Below are 13,323 nucleotides of genomic sequence, written 5' to 3' on the forward strand. Positions count from 1 at the left end.
ATAAGTGTAACGAAGGCCACCACAAACAAGACAATGAAGTAGTTAACATTAATGCATCTAAAAAGACTAAACAGGCCCTGCCGTGGCACATCTTGGTGGGAAATGTGTTGTTGTGCAAAACGGGGTTGGGTTGCATTCGATTGACGAGCAAAGCAAAAACTGTAAGCATTGTGGATGGACAGCATTCCTCTAGGAACCAAAGATGAATGAGCGTTGGCAAATCAGAGCTCCATCGTGCCGAGGGCGGGCTATCGATAATTTGTTCTTTACAATGCCATCTCTTGGAAACGTTTAATCTACTCATAATTGAGGGTAGAACACTGCCTAGGAACTGGGCCTCTCCTCACATGCTAGCGGCTCTCACAGGCTTTCTAGGTGGTCCCGGGGGCTTGGCCCCATTCCTGAGGACAGGGCAAGTCTGAGAACCCAATCCCCTCCATCAGAAGCCATCCTGAAGCCATACCCCAGGAGCAGGTGGCATGTGGAGGAGGAGAAACCCAGCCTGTGAAGTTCAGAGCGGAACAGAGGCTGATGCTGCTCTGACATCTCCCCACCCCTCAGTCACCACCAACCTTGGGGCCCTCTCAAAATAAACGAAGTTTCAGGAATGACTATCATTTCGAGTTGCTCCTTTGGATTAAGGAGTCATCTCTCCAGAAAGTTCCTGAACAACTGTTTTAAAACAAACAAACAGGGGAACAAAATTCAAAGAGGATCCATCTTAAAACGTATTAGTGCCTATTCACAGAAGCAAAATTTTTGATCAAAATCGCTCCTGGTCACCCAGCGGACAGACACGGCGTGAGGTCTGCGGGCAAGGCAGGCAGGACAGGTGACTGCTGATGGGGGCACTGAAGACGGAGCGTGGGGTGGTGGGTGCGGTGGGGGCTGGGTGGGTGTGGCCTACAGGGTGGACCTGGGAAGCTAGGGGTAGGCAGGAGGAAGACAGAGTGACTTCGAGAAAAGGCAGAAGTGGCCAGAGTGGGTGAGGCCACAATGAAGCCAGCGTGGCAAGAGCAGGGCAGCCTGTTTGCAGATGCCCAAGACCCCATACAAGCTGGGTCCTGACAAGAAACAGATGGTGCATTCAAACTGGGATAATCTGGTGCAAGCTTAAGAGCGAAAATATTTATAAAAAGATGTAGACAGGGTGCAGGGAAACTGCCAGGAATAGTGTAGTGCTGAGCTAGTATCATGGGGCACCACCAGCCCCTCAACCTGAAGGTGGGGGGAACGGGGGCACTTCGCAGAACAAAGGGTGAGGGGGCAGCCAGACCGGAGCAGGGGGTTCACCGGGCTGCCCTGCACCCTACGACCTCCTGCCAGTGCTCCCACTGGATGAACCCAGCTGCAACCCAGAGGGCACAGGAGTCCACTGCCAGCATCCAGAGGTTGGACTCCTGGCTCCCGAGCAAGTGGAGAGGAGGAGAGGGGATACGGGGGCGCAAACCGAGGACACCCCGCACCGCTGTCCCGAGGACTAACTGGAGCAAACACCTTCATTTCACTCTTGGGCTGGAGGCTGATTTCATTTCCTAAATGTGTGTGATAAAAGCAGGAAATGGCACACCCTGTTTTCAGGGGAGCAATAAGTCTCCTGTGAAAACATCCTAAAAGGGCGGATGTGGCTCAAGGAGTTGGGCACCTGCTTCGCACATGGGAGGTCCTGGGTTCAGTCCCTGGTACCTCCTACAAACAAAACAAACAGAAAACAAACAACAAGCAAACAAATGAAAAAACCGAGTCAGGGGAGCCAATGTGGCTCAGTGGCTGAGCGCCAGCTTTTCACACATGAGGTCCCTGGTTCCACCCTTAGCCCCAGTAACTAAACAAAACAAAACAAAACCCAAAAATCTCTTCTAAAATCCACAAATCTCCACCGCCTCTCCTGCAGACGAGTCCTGCTGAGTACGGAGAGACTGTTGCTTCTAGCTAGGGAGAGGGCTCTCCAAGGGCTGCGTGCCAGTGGGCAGCAGTAGCTATTTTCATTCCCCCTTTTAACTGCCAATTATCTTTGCAAAAGGTAATGGAAGAATAAGGCTGGGCAGAGGCTCCAATCACTCGGGTTCCTCGTCCTTGTAGAAAAAACCACCCCTTTCTGGTGCCTGCAGCCCGCTTCTGCTCTACATTATCTCCATCTTTCTAAGAAAGCAGCTGGAATTCCTGGAAAAACAGCCCTCGCTTCTTGGATATGCGCCCGCTCGGCTTCCCAGTGATGCGACTCTTCCCCTGCGCGCGCGGTTTGGTTCCCTTTCCTGGTTGACGCCCCCACATCTGCCACTTACGTTCACCTCCCTAGCTGGGGCTTTTTGAAAAGAACAGAGCAAGCAAACACGTGAAAAGGGCAAGGAGCGCTGGCAAGGGAGCGCGCTGGCGGGACGCGCCCGCGGGGAGGCGCGGGCACCTGCCCGTACCCCGTCTCTGCAGTCCACGTCCACGCGGCCGCTGTTGAGCAGCAGCTTCAGGAGCGCCAGGTTCCCCCGCCGCGCGGCCCAGAACGCCGCGTTCGCCAGTGGAGTTTCTTTCTGGGGAAGCAAAAAGGAAACAGGGGTCTCAAGCTCCGCATTCATTAACGTGGCCACTTCCACGCAAAGGTCTCCTACCATTCAGGAGGGAGAATTTCCACCTGTGTCCTACCATTGAAAGACGCCTCCCCCGGCCACAGACGGCTGCCACATCCCTGCTTATGGGGTGCATCCTGCTTTACTCCAGATCCCTGAGCCTCGGCGGTGTTTCTAAGAGGAGTGTTGTTGAGAACGCAGCAAGCACTATTAATGCCCTATTTCCCACCAATGTCCTCCCTTTTTGGCCTCTTGGGTGTCTTTGTTCGCATGGTTTCCTTTTTGCTGGAAATAAATTTCCCGCATCCTTCAATGCCCGATGCTACTTCCTCCCTGAAATGTTCCCAGATCTCTCTTCACTTGGAAGCTGAACCAAATCTCTCCTAACTCTGACCTCCTAAAGATATTCACCGGCCCCTTTTCTATGCCCTCCACACTTTCTACCTCTATTCCAGCTGTCTGGGTAAAATGCCTCCTTTCCTCTCCACCAAATTTTCTTCGCTTTAGTTAGAACTTGCCAGAGCTCTAAGTTGAGTGCCAGGGACTTTGGGCAGAAAATGCTGTCACGTGTCTTTGCATGCCTCTTCACCCACTGTCATTTTAGAGCTGCAAAGATAACGTCGGAATGAGACCTATGGAAGGCAGGGAGCTGGCAAACAGGGAAGGGCGGAGTTGGCTGCAGTGGAATTTCCTTATGAAATCTAAAGTATCTTTAAAAAAAAAAAAAGAAAGAAAAAAAACCCAGAAAAAAAAAAAAGATCCTATTGGACATATTCCTATGCCTCAGAGGCACGCCCCAGGGGCACCCCTCCCGATACATCCCCCCATCACTGACACCCAACACCCGTGCTCCTTCCCTGCCACAGTTGTCACCCTTCTGTGATACAAAACTTCTCCAAAAATGAAGCAAAAAAATAACCAGATAAAATTCATAAAATAAAATAATTTAAAAAATAACAAAATAAAAATAAAAAATAAGAAAGTCTGAAATAAGATAATTTTTTATACATTGTGTCTTTCATTGCTGTGGGATCTGTTGTCTTGTATGTACAGTGACAGTTTCTTCCTTGTGTTTCCCCAGTGTCTTCACTTTTTTCATTTTATCTTCAAAGAAGCTTTAGGCTACAGAAAAGTCACATAGAAATGAATATATTCAAGTGTTCAGGGGGTGCTGTCTCAGTGGGTGGAGACCCACACAATAACTGAAAGAATACTGAATTCCCTTTCTGGGGAGTCCTACTACATTCTCTAATAGAGCAGCAAGAATCCTCCGAGTACAGGGGCAGTGCCTAGTGAAGGAAAACAGACCATTACCCCGGGCCCTTGATACTGATGATTGTACTTATGAACCTTTTCTTGTGAAATTGAAAACAAGCCTACTATTATATACTGCCTAAGAGTTCCCTCCTAAAAGCCTCCTTGTTGCTCAAATGTGGCCTCTCTCTACGCCAGTCTCAGCATATGAACGCACTACCTTCCCCCTGGCATGGGACACGACTCCCAGTATCACCAGTGCCAACGAGCAATGCACCTGGAAAAAGAACTTGACCAGAGGGGGAAATACTAAATACAAACGAGTTTTTATGGCTAAGGGATTTCAAAGTGAGTTGGGAGGTCATTCCAGAGGTTATGCTTATGTACTCAGGAGGCTCTCACTGACTCACGATAAACAGTGCCTCAAACAGCAGGGCTCCCGAGGGCTCTAGAGACATGCAGACACAATACGCAGGGCAGACAGGCTCAGGAATTCCACACCTTGTCAGTGGGCCTTACTTTGGAATTTATGCTCCCCAGTGTAAACAGAGTTTGACTCATTTATAATTTCCCTACACACGGCTCTTCTGCCCCTTTTATTTGAACCTATAATTAGCACTAGACTTATTAAATATATGTCCCAGTGACGTAAATCTTTGGTTCGTTCATGTGCCGGTTGAGCCTGAATCTAAGCGAGTTGCAGCATCTACTCTCCAGTTCATTGGACTCACCCAGGACAACTAATAAGATGATGATGGACAATGCCCATCCCAAGGAACGGAGAATGTCTGCAATTGCAAGCAAGATAGTTCTATCTATCTGCCCCATGGGATCTAAGCCCTCTCTCAATTAGAAAGAGTGGGCATCACCATCCCCAAATCCTCAAGATTGGGGAATGAACAATGGACTAAAGTAGACTTATTATTATTCTATTAGAGACCTATTATTTTTCTAGCAATGGAAGAACTTTTATGGCTTACATAAAGGCAGTGACCACCAGAGGTTCTGAGGGGAGGGAGAGAGAAGAGTAGGTATAACATGGGGGCATTTTAGGACCTTGGAATTGTCCTGCATGACATAGCAATGACAGATACAGGCCATTATACCTTTTGTCATAACTTATAAAATTGTGTGTGACAGAGTATATAAACTATAATGTAAACTATAGTCTGTATTTACTAGCAATGCTTCAATATGAGTTTTTTAATTGTAACAAATGTACCATGGTAATGAAAGATGTTGTTAATGTGGGAACATGTTGGAGGGGAAGGAGGTGGGGCATATGGGAATCCCATATAATTTTTATTTAACATTTATGTAATCTAAAGCGAAAATAAAAATAAAACAAAAACAAATCAACTTGGATTGCAGAGAATATTCCCCAAGTGGGAGGATGGACTTTAGCACAAGAGAGCTTGGAGTTTCGTTCCTGATCCTAGACAAGTGGCTTGGCCCTTGTGAGTTCATTTCCTCCTTTGGAAATCATAGCACCTGCGTAGGAAGGATTAAATGATGTGGATTAATTGTCGAACATTGCCTAATGTGCCATAAATGCTTATGAATGCTCGTCTCCTTCCCTCCCTCTCGGCACTTTTCTTTACAAAGTTATCATAGGCAAAATTAAATTCAAAGTATTGGTATGGTATTAAAAAAGAACTTCACTGGTCCCAGAAAATTTTAGAGTACTCAAATGGTTTAATAAAAGCACCTTTTTTCATGCGTTTAAAATACCTAACTCACCGAAAAGGCCTTTTATGTAAGATGCATTTTAAAGATTTATTTTTATTTATTTTTTTCCCCCTGCCCCCCATTATCTGCTCTCTGTGTCCATTTGCTATGTGTTTTTCTGTGTGCACTTGCATTCTCAGTGGTACAGGGAATCTGTGTATCTTTTTGTTGTGTCATCTTGCTGTGTCAGCTCTCTGTGTGTGCAGTGCCACTCGTAGGTGGGCTGCACTTTTTCACATGGGGTGGCTCTCCTTGCAGGGCACATTCCTTGTGCGTGGGGCTCCTCTACACGGGGGTGGGGGGGATGGGGGCGCCCCTGCATGGCATGGCACTCCTTGCATACAGCAGCACTGTGCGTGGGCCAGATCACCACACGGGCCAGGAGGCCCTGGGTTTGAACCCCGGACCTCCTATATGGTAGGCAGATGCTCTATCTGTTGAGCCACATCCACTTCCCTACAAGATGCATTTTAAATATACCATTACGGTATTCAATACGAACCTTTACTCAGAAAGAAAACAGTACTTTTTTCCCCTTGCTTCATTCTGGCCCTGTTTTTGCCTTTTCTTTCCCTGTCTGGATCAGCACACAAGTAAACCTGGGGACTTGTAGTCTGTAAAGCAGCCCTTTTTAACCTCTCTTCAATCTTTTTTTTTTTTTTTTAAAAGATTTATTTATTTATTTAATTCCCCTCCCTCCCCTGGTTGTCTGTTCTTGGTGTCCATTTGCTGTGTCTTGTTTCTTTGTCCGCTTCTGTTGTTGTCAGCGGCACGGGAAGTGTGGGCGGTGCCATTCCTGGGCAGGCTGCTCCCTCCTTTCACGCTGGGCGGCTCTCCTTACGGGGCGCACCCCCTGCACGTGGGGCTCCCCCACGCGGGGGACACCCCTGCGTGGCAAGGCACTCCCCGCGCGCATCAGTGCTGCACATGGGCCAGCTCCACACGGGTCAAGGAGGCCCGGGGTTTGAACCGCGGACCTCCCATATGGTAGACGGACGCCCTAACCACTGGGCCAAAGTCCGTTTCCCTCTCTTCAATCTTTTACCTGTCTCTACTTGGGACCCATCGTCTGTTATTTTCTCCCATTTCCCTTCTTTCAGTTCCTTAATAAATTACTGGTCTAACTGAAAAAAAAGAGAAGGAAAGAAAACACCAGCAATTTCAACTACCAAACGGAGTCATGAAAATGAAAACTCAGTTGCAGCAGAGTGGTGACAATATTTGTTGGTGGAAAGACTTCGTCTCAGATGACCCTTGGCACATACTCAGGCCAGTGCTCTTATGAATTTTTGGATGAGAACACAGTGAAGCAGGTAGTGATAAGCAGATTACAAAAATACTTGGAATAGCTTCCTGACTCACTTAGGAGGGGGGAAAAAATCACCTTAAATTCCAGAAGAACAGTTTGCCTTTCCTGAAGGGGTAAATTTTGTGGTCCCAGGAGTTTCCAAGCCGGGCTGCAATCATAGATTTCACACCCAATGTCCGCCCTGCTGCTTTTGCACCAGGCTGGGTCTGATTTGTTACAGTTGTCAGTAACTGGGTGAAGCAATGGCAAGGCAGGTTTGACCTGTATAATAAGTCATGAAACATGACCGCTTGAAAAAAGATTGCACAAGGCCCTGATGAAGTCCAGGAGGGTGAACTAGGAAGGCAGCACATTTAAGATGCACCAAGGAAGAGCCCGGTGGCTTTTCCTGAAACATGAAAACGAGAGTGAACCACTGTAATCTATTCGCAGCAATTCTGTTGATTCCTTTCAATTCCAAACGACTCTGAAAAGCCATCTGCAAACAGCAAAATTCTAGTATAATAAGCTCTCCAAACGGGAGCATCTCTCCCCCCAGGGCTCCCTCTTGGGCTCTGGTGGTGCATTCTGGTTTCTTAGAAGATTCTGGAAAGTGGTGTTTGTGAAAAACTGTAAGCATCTGTTTACTGGAAGGTAGAGGTGCGATAGTCAATTAGTTCTCAGACTCCAGGCTAAGAAAAAGCTGGGATCAACTCCTGGCCCCACTTCCCAACTCCATGACCTAGGGCATGGTATTCAATTTCTCTCTGCCCAGTGAAATGGGAATAATAATAATATGTCTCTTAAGTGTTGTTGGGAGGATTAAATGAGATAATACATGTAAAAGCACATGGACTATTGTAGTGGTCTGGGTTCTCTATGGAAACATAATCAACAACAGATATCTGTCAATAGTATGCTATTTTATGAGTCTCTCACGTGACCGTGGGGATGCACAAGTCCAGGTTCTGCAGGCAGGCTGCAAGCAGGGGCTCCAAAGAAAGTCCAGTGAAGGTTCTTGACGAGTTCTTGAGCTAATATGAATTAAGAGATTACCCTGTACCATGGGTATATAACTGCATATGCGAATTCACTTCATGCTCATTGCAGCTCAGGGAGGTGGGTGACCTCATTAGCCCATTTTACAGATGAGGGAAGTGAGAAACGGCAAGTCAGGCTTCAGCCCCAGGCAGCCTGTCCCTTAAAGGCTGTCCTTTTCCCTAACATCACCCGTTTTGCCTCCTGAGGAATTCTCGCGCAGACAGCAAGGGACAAGGCAGAGCTCACTCCAATGACCTCCCTCTTCTCCTCCATTCCAAGCTCCTCTTCTGCCAAGACGGAAAGTCCCCCAACTTCCTTCTGTTGGGGTCACATACACATTGCACTCACCGGCTAATTTCCAGATCTCTGTGTCCAGTCTGGGCAGAGTAGAATGTGGTCCGGTGTGGCACAGGGCAAGCCCTTTAGCCTTTAAAAAGCATGTGAAAATGCTTTGCACAAACCATAAAGCGTTTTACTGAGGGTGCTATTGCTATTTAACATCTTTCTTGATTTTCCCCTGATCTCTACAATAAGGCCAATGGGCCTCCCTCATACTTGTCAGTTGAAATGTGATGAGACCACTCACTACTGAGGTCTCTCTATCAGGAGGTGTGCAAAGCACTTGAACGGTTCTAACTCCAATTCCCAGTACAACCCCATGAGGCTGGAATTACTAATATTCCCATTTTCAGATAAGGAAACTGAGGCACAGAGGTGACTTAATCAAGGTCATACAGTTAGGAAGTTACAGAGCCAGGATCTAAACCCAAGCCAGTTGGGCCCAGAGTCTAAGATCTTACGTCCTGTGAGAAAAATTGAGTGCAAACTTCCACAAAGAAAAATATACCACAGATGCCATATTTTCTTCTCTCCTTTCCCCCTGTTTACTGCCAGAACTTTAGCTAGCAGGCTGCTCATTAGCACACTACCAGAAGTTCAGTACAGGAAGGAAGGAAGAGGAAACACAGAAGGGAAATGATTACTTGAGCAGAACAGGAATTGTGAGTAAAGGTTAAGAGGAGGTAGAAATTCAAACTACTAGTTTAAAAAAGGTTTTACAATAATGTGGATTTCAATTGTGCACTTATTAATTCAATCAAGAGAACACTAGCTTTATCCAATAATGAATTTCTTTGATGTCAGAAGCTACATGAAATAAGGATAGAATAAAATAACAAATTTTCATGCAAATTAGGGTCTCATAAAGTCATTGAGCAATTCATGAGCTGGGTTCAGGGTCCTCCTGGAGGGCCAACGTGGAAGCAAGTAGGAAATGTTCCGACTGGCCGACATGACTTTTCCATTTTACAAAGCGGGGAGCAGATATACTGCTTGTTCTCGCTGATAAATTCTCTACTGGACCAAAAGTAGTAGTATTCCCAGCTGTAGCTTATCAGCAACCCTGTAGGGCGTGTTCTATTTTCTTGGAAAGCCCCTGTAGGTCTATTGCTTTTGTCTTATGGAAAAGCCCTTCTCAGAAAGGAAATGGGGGTGTAGGGGGGGAGGGGCCTTCCACAATGCCCAACGTAGGTGGCCATTTTATTTTCTTTTACAGATACATAAAGATGGATTTTTCATTCGTGTGCTAGAGGGTGATTTTTGAGACATCATTGGCTATTTCTAATCCATTGTCCCAATTTGTGCTAAGTATTTGAAGTTTTCAGAATGTTTAATAAACATTTAATGAGCCTAAAAGCACACATTGTCAGTATCATTACACGTCTGTAAGTGACAGGAAACTGAAGAGAAAAAACAAGTGATTTGTCTTTGCATTCCGCCTCAGAGGTAGGTGCATTTGCAAACAAACGCAGAAGTCAAGGCCACGGTTTTAAAATCCTTTTAAAACATCTTGTATGATTCCGTTTGTGTGAAATACCCAGAATAGGCAAATCTGTAGGGACAGAAAGTGATTAGTGGTTGTCGAGGGCTGGGAGATTTGGGTAGGAATAAAGAGTGACTGCTAATGGATACAGGGTTTCTTTTTTGAAGTAATAAAAATGTTCTGAAATTGTGTTGATAGTGGTACAACTCTGCAAATACACTAAAAACCACTGAAATTTACAATGTAGGTGGGCGATTGTATGACATATAAATTATATCTCAATAAAGCTGTTAAAAACATATACAGGGAAGTGGACATGGCTCAACTGATGGAGTGTCTGCCTACCATATTGGAGGTCTAGGGTTCAATACCTGTGGCCTCCTGACCTGCATGGCGAAGCTGGCCCATGCGCAGTGCTGCTGTGTGCAAGGAGTGCTGTGCCATGCAGGGGTGCCCCCATGTAGGGTGCCCCATGCGCAAGGAGTGCACCCCACAAGGAGAGCCACCCCGTGTGAAAAAAGTGCAGCCCGCCCAGGAGTGGTGCTGCACACATGGAGAGCTGATGCAGCAAGATGACACAACAAAAAAGACGCAGTGTACTGGTGCCACCTGATAATGCAAGCATTCACAGAAAAACACACAGCAAATAGACACAGAGAACAGACAATAGGGTGGGGGGAGGCGGAAGGGAAGAGAAATAAATCTTTTAAAAAAACAAAACAAAAACAAAAATATATACAGTTTTGTTAATTTATTTTCCTGTAGCCCATCCAAGTAATTTAAGCTGATTATTGAATAGGAGTTCACAAGGAGGTAATTTGCATACTCTCAGTACTTTACAAGGATGAACAATTTCTAAAAAAGTAATGCCTTACTTTTTTGAGAAGATGCTAAAGAAAGACCCAGATGTTTTTCTTTATGTAGCTCTGTTGTCCTTGACAGTGATTATCCTCCTTCCCACCGTGTTAGACCTCTGACAACCTCAGCCTGAAGAACAAGTTCCCAGCAGTTGAAATAGATGTTACAAAATCAGTGTACCCCAATCTATGAACTTCATTCCATAACAAGGCTCAGATCTGCACTCCGAGTTTGCTTTTACTTTAAAATATAATTCTAACAATCGCATGTCTGTTTTCCCCGAAAGAACAAATTAGGAGCTGCCAATTGTGAAAGGGGACGTTTACTGGAGGCAGTCAACTACCAGTGAGAAGTGACTGCTGACAGCATAATAGAAAAACCATAAAAAAGAGGCGTCCCTGTGGTCCAGAAGCACAGTCCCTTGCATGCAGGGGACCTAGGTCAGCAAAAAGAGGCTACATGATGATTGAATTATTCATGCTCTGCTTAATCTCCCAGTCTCATGCAACAACGTTCTGCTAAGTCATTTTACAAGCAGGCTTTGGGATCCAGGGCCCGGGGCCTACTAGCTTTTCACCGGTTTATGAAAATGAGTAAGTTAATCTATGGCTCCAAAATCTAAGTTAATGAATACTTAATTAAATATCTACAAGATGTAACATTTTGTCAACTTTATTCATTGCTAAGTTTGGTATTCATAAAATATTGATGACACATGAAAATCATCTGTAGAGCTGACTTTCTCATTACACAAGAATTACTGACTCTATGACAACTGCAGAAAAATCATGAACAAATGTACATTAAGTGAGTTACTCATAATTAAATAATTTAAAAATCAATATAATAAAAATATCTTCAAAAAACTTTACCATAAAAAGTCTCCATTATTCTTGTGGGCTGTAGGTACATTTCAGTATATCTGATGTGATAGGAAGTGGACCATGTGTGTGGCTGGGGAACGCCCCCTCCGGCAGGCCTGCGGCTTTGCTTCCTCTCCCCCTGGAACCTTCTCTCTGTGCCCTCTGACATTCCACCTCATGGCGAATCAACTCTGCAGCATCCTGAAGCTAACAGAGGGCTCCTTCTGTCTCCAACCCTAAGCTCCCCAGCAGCCCTTCCAAGGGGAAGTGGGGCTTTCTCCCACTCCAGCCCTGGGATGAGAAACGGGGCCAGGGCCCTTCTCATCTGGCTTCTAGAACACTCGCCCTCCATTCTGTTGTACACGTCTCAGGCCACCCCACCTTCTTAGCCTCCACCTCACCCGGTGGTTGCTCTCACTCATTCTACTTTATTCGCTGAACGTTCTGGCACCTGATCTCCTTTCTACATACCCCAAACCCTGAACGACCTGACCCTTCACTTTCAAACACTTAGATCCACACTCAACCTCACCTCCTTTCCTCTTATCCCGCATTAGAGGTACCCCTCTACTTGCCTTCCTAAACCCTAAGCTAATAGAGCTTTCCACGGTTTTCCTTACCTCCCACCCTGAGCAGTTCACTCCGTCATGCCGCTCAACTGTCCCCTCTATTCCCAGGTCTTCTCGACACTCCCTATCAACATTTTACTACTTTTAAATTTTGAGATACCATGTACACACCATAAATTCACCCTTTAAAGCCTACAGTTTGGTGGTTCCCAGTATATTCACAAGGTTGAGCGATCATGACCACTCTATTCTAGAATGTCCTCATCTCTCAAAGAATCCTGCACCCACTTTCCCCAGGTCCTGCCACTACTGATCTATCTTCTTTTTATTTATTTCTCTCCCCTCCCCGCCCCCCCCCCGACTCCCACCCCAGTTGTCTGTTCTCTGTGTCCATTTGCTGCATGTTCTCTAGGCTGATCTATCTTCTGATTGTGGATTTGCCTGTTCTGGACATTTCATAAAAGTGGAATCACACAATATATGGTCTCTTTTGTCTGGCATCTTTCATTTAACAAAGTGTTTTCAAGGTTCATCCATATTGTAGCATATGTCAGAACTTCATTCCTTTTTATGACTCAATAATATTCCATTGTATGGATATAGCATATTTTGTTTATCTATTCATCAGTTGATGGACAGTTGGGTTGTTTCTACTTTTGGGCTATTATGAGTAATGCTGCTATGTAATTCTTGTACAAATTCTTGTGTGGACATATATTTTTATTTCTCTCAAGTATGTACCTAAGATTGGAATTGCTGGATCATGTGGTAACTCTATGTTTAACTTTCCTTCTTTGAACTTTTTATTTTGAAATGTTCGCAAATGTACAGGGCAGTTACAAAAATAATACACCCCATACATCAATAACATTTTTAAATGAAAAAAAATACATCAATAAGTTTTTTTAAATGAAAAAAAATACACACCCCATTCAAGTAATTCCAACATACCCCTTTCCCCCAGCCTCTCAGAACCACTAATTTTGACATTTTGCCATATTTGCCATATCATTCTATCTATACCTCTATTAATCCATCTATCTGTTTATCTATCTACCCATTTTCTGAACACTTGAGTGTGGATTACATACATCGTGCTCCTTGAACATATAATACTACCATGTATATTTCCTAAGAACAAGGATATTTGCTTATGTGCAGTATCAAGATCAAGAAATATAACATTGATATAAAAGCTTACAGTCTATATTCCAATTTTTTCATATGTCCCAATAATGCCCCCACCCCTTTTTATTAGCATTTTCTCCTCCCTTGTTAGATTCCATCCAGGATCATGTATTGCGTTTAATTGTCATTTTTAAAAATTAAATTATGGGAA

The 13,323-nt window shown here is 45.0% G+C and overlaps 1 protein-coding gene across 4 annotated transcripts in view; it reads right to left on the bottom strand.

Annotated features, from left to right (window-relative positions):
• Positions 1–13,323, bottom strand: part of ANKRD29 (ankyrin repeat domain 29) — a 56,111-nt gene that overhangs the window by 37,089 nt on the left and 5,699 nt on the right. Inside the window, exons 1-2 of one of the 4 annotated variants that reach the window (XM_058277556.2) lie at positions 3,006–3,144; positions 2,415–2,525 (exon numbers count right to left, since the gene is read on the bottom strand). Coding sequence is in view for 3 of the 4 variants with exons in the window: in XM_058277552.2 (XP_058133535.1) it covers positions 2,415–2,525; positions 2,638–2,697 (171 nt within the window). In the remaining variant the exon portion in view is untranslated. Of the gene's footprint in view, positions 1–2,414; positions 2,526–2,637; positions 2,977–3,005; positions 3,145–13,323 lie in introns of those variants that run through there. The other 3 variants (XM_058277552.2, XM_058277555.2, XM_058277553.2) reach the window with 3 other exon arrangements.

Source organism: Dasypus novemcinctus, chromosome 16 (genome assembly GCF_030445035.2).
Source record: "Dasypus novemcinctus isolate mDasNov1 chromosome 16, mDasNov1.1.hap2, whole genome shotgun sequence".
Lineage (NCBI taxonomy): Eukaryota > Metazoa > Chordata > Mammalia > Cingulata > Dasypodidae > Dasypus > Dasypus novemcinctus.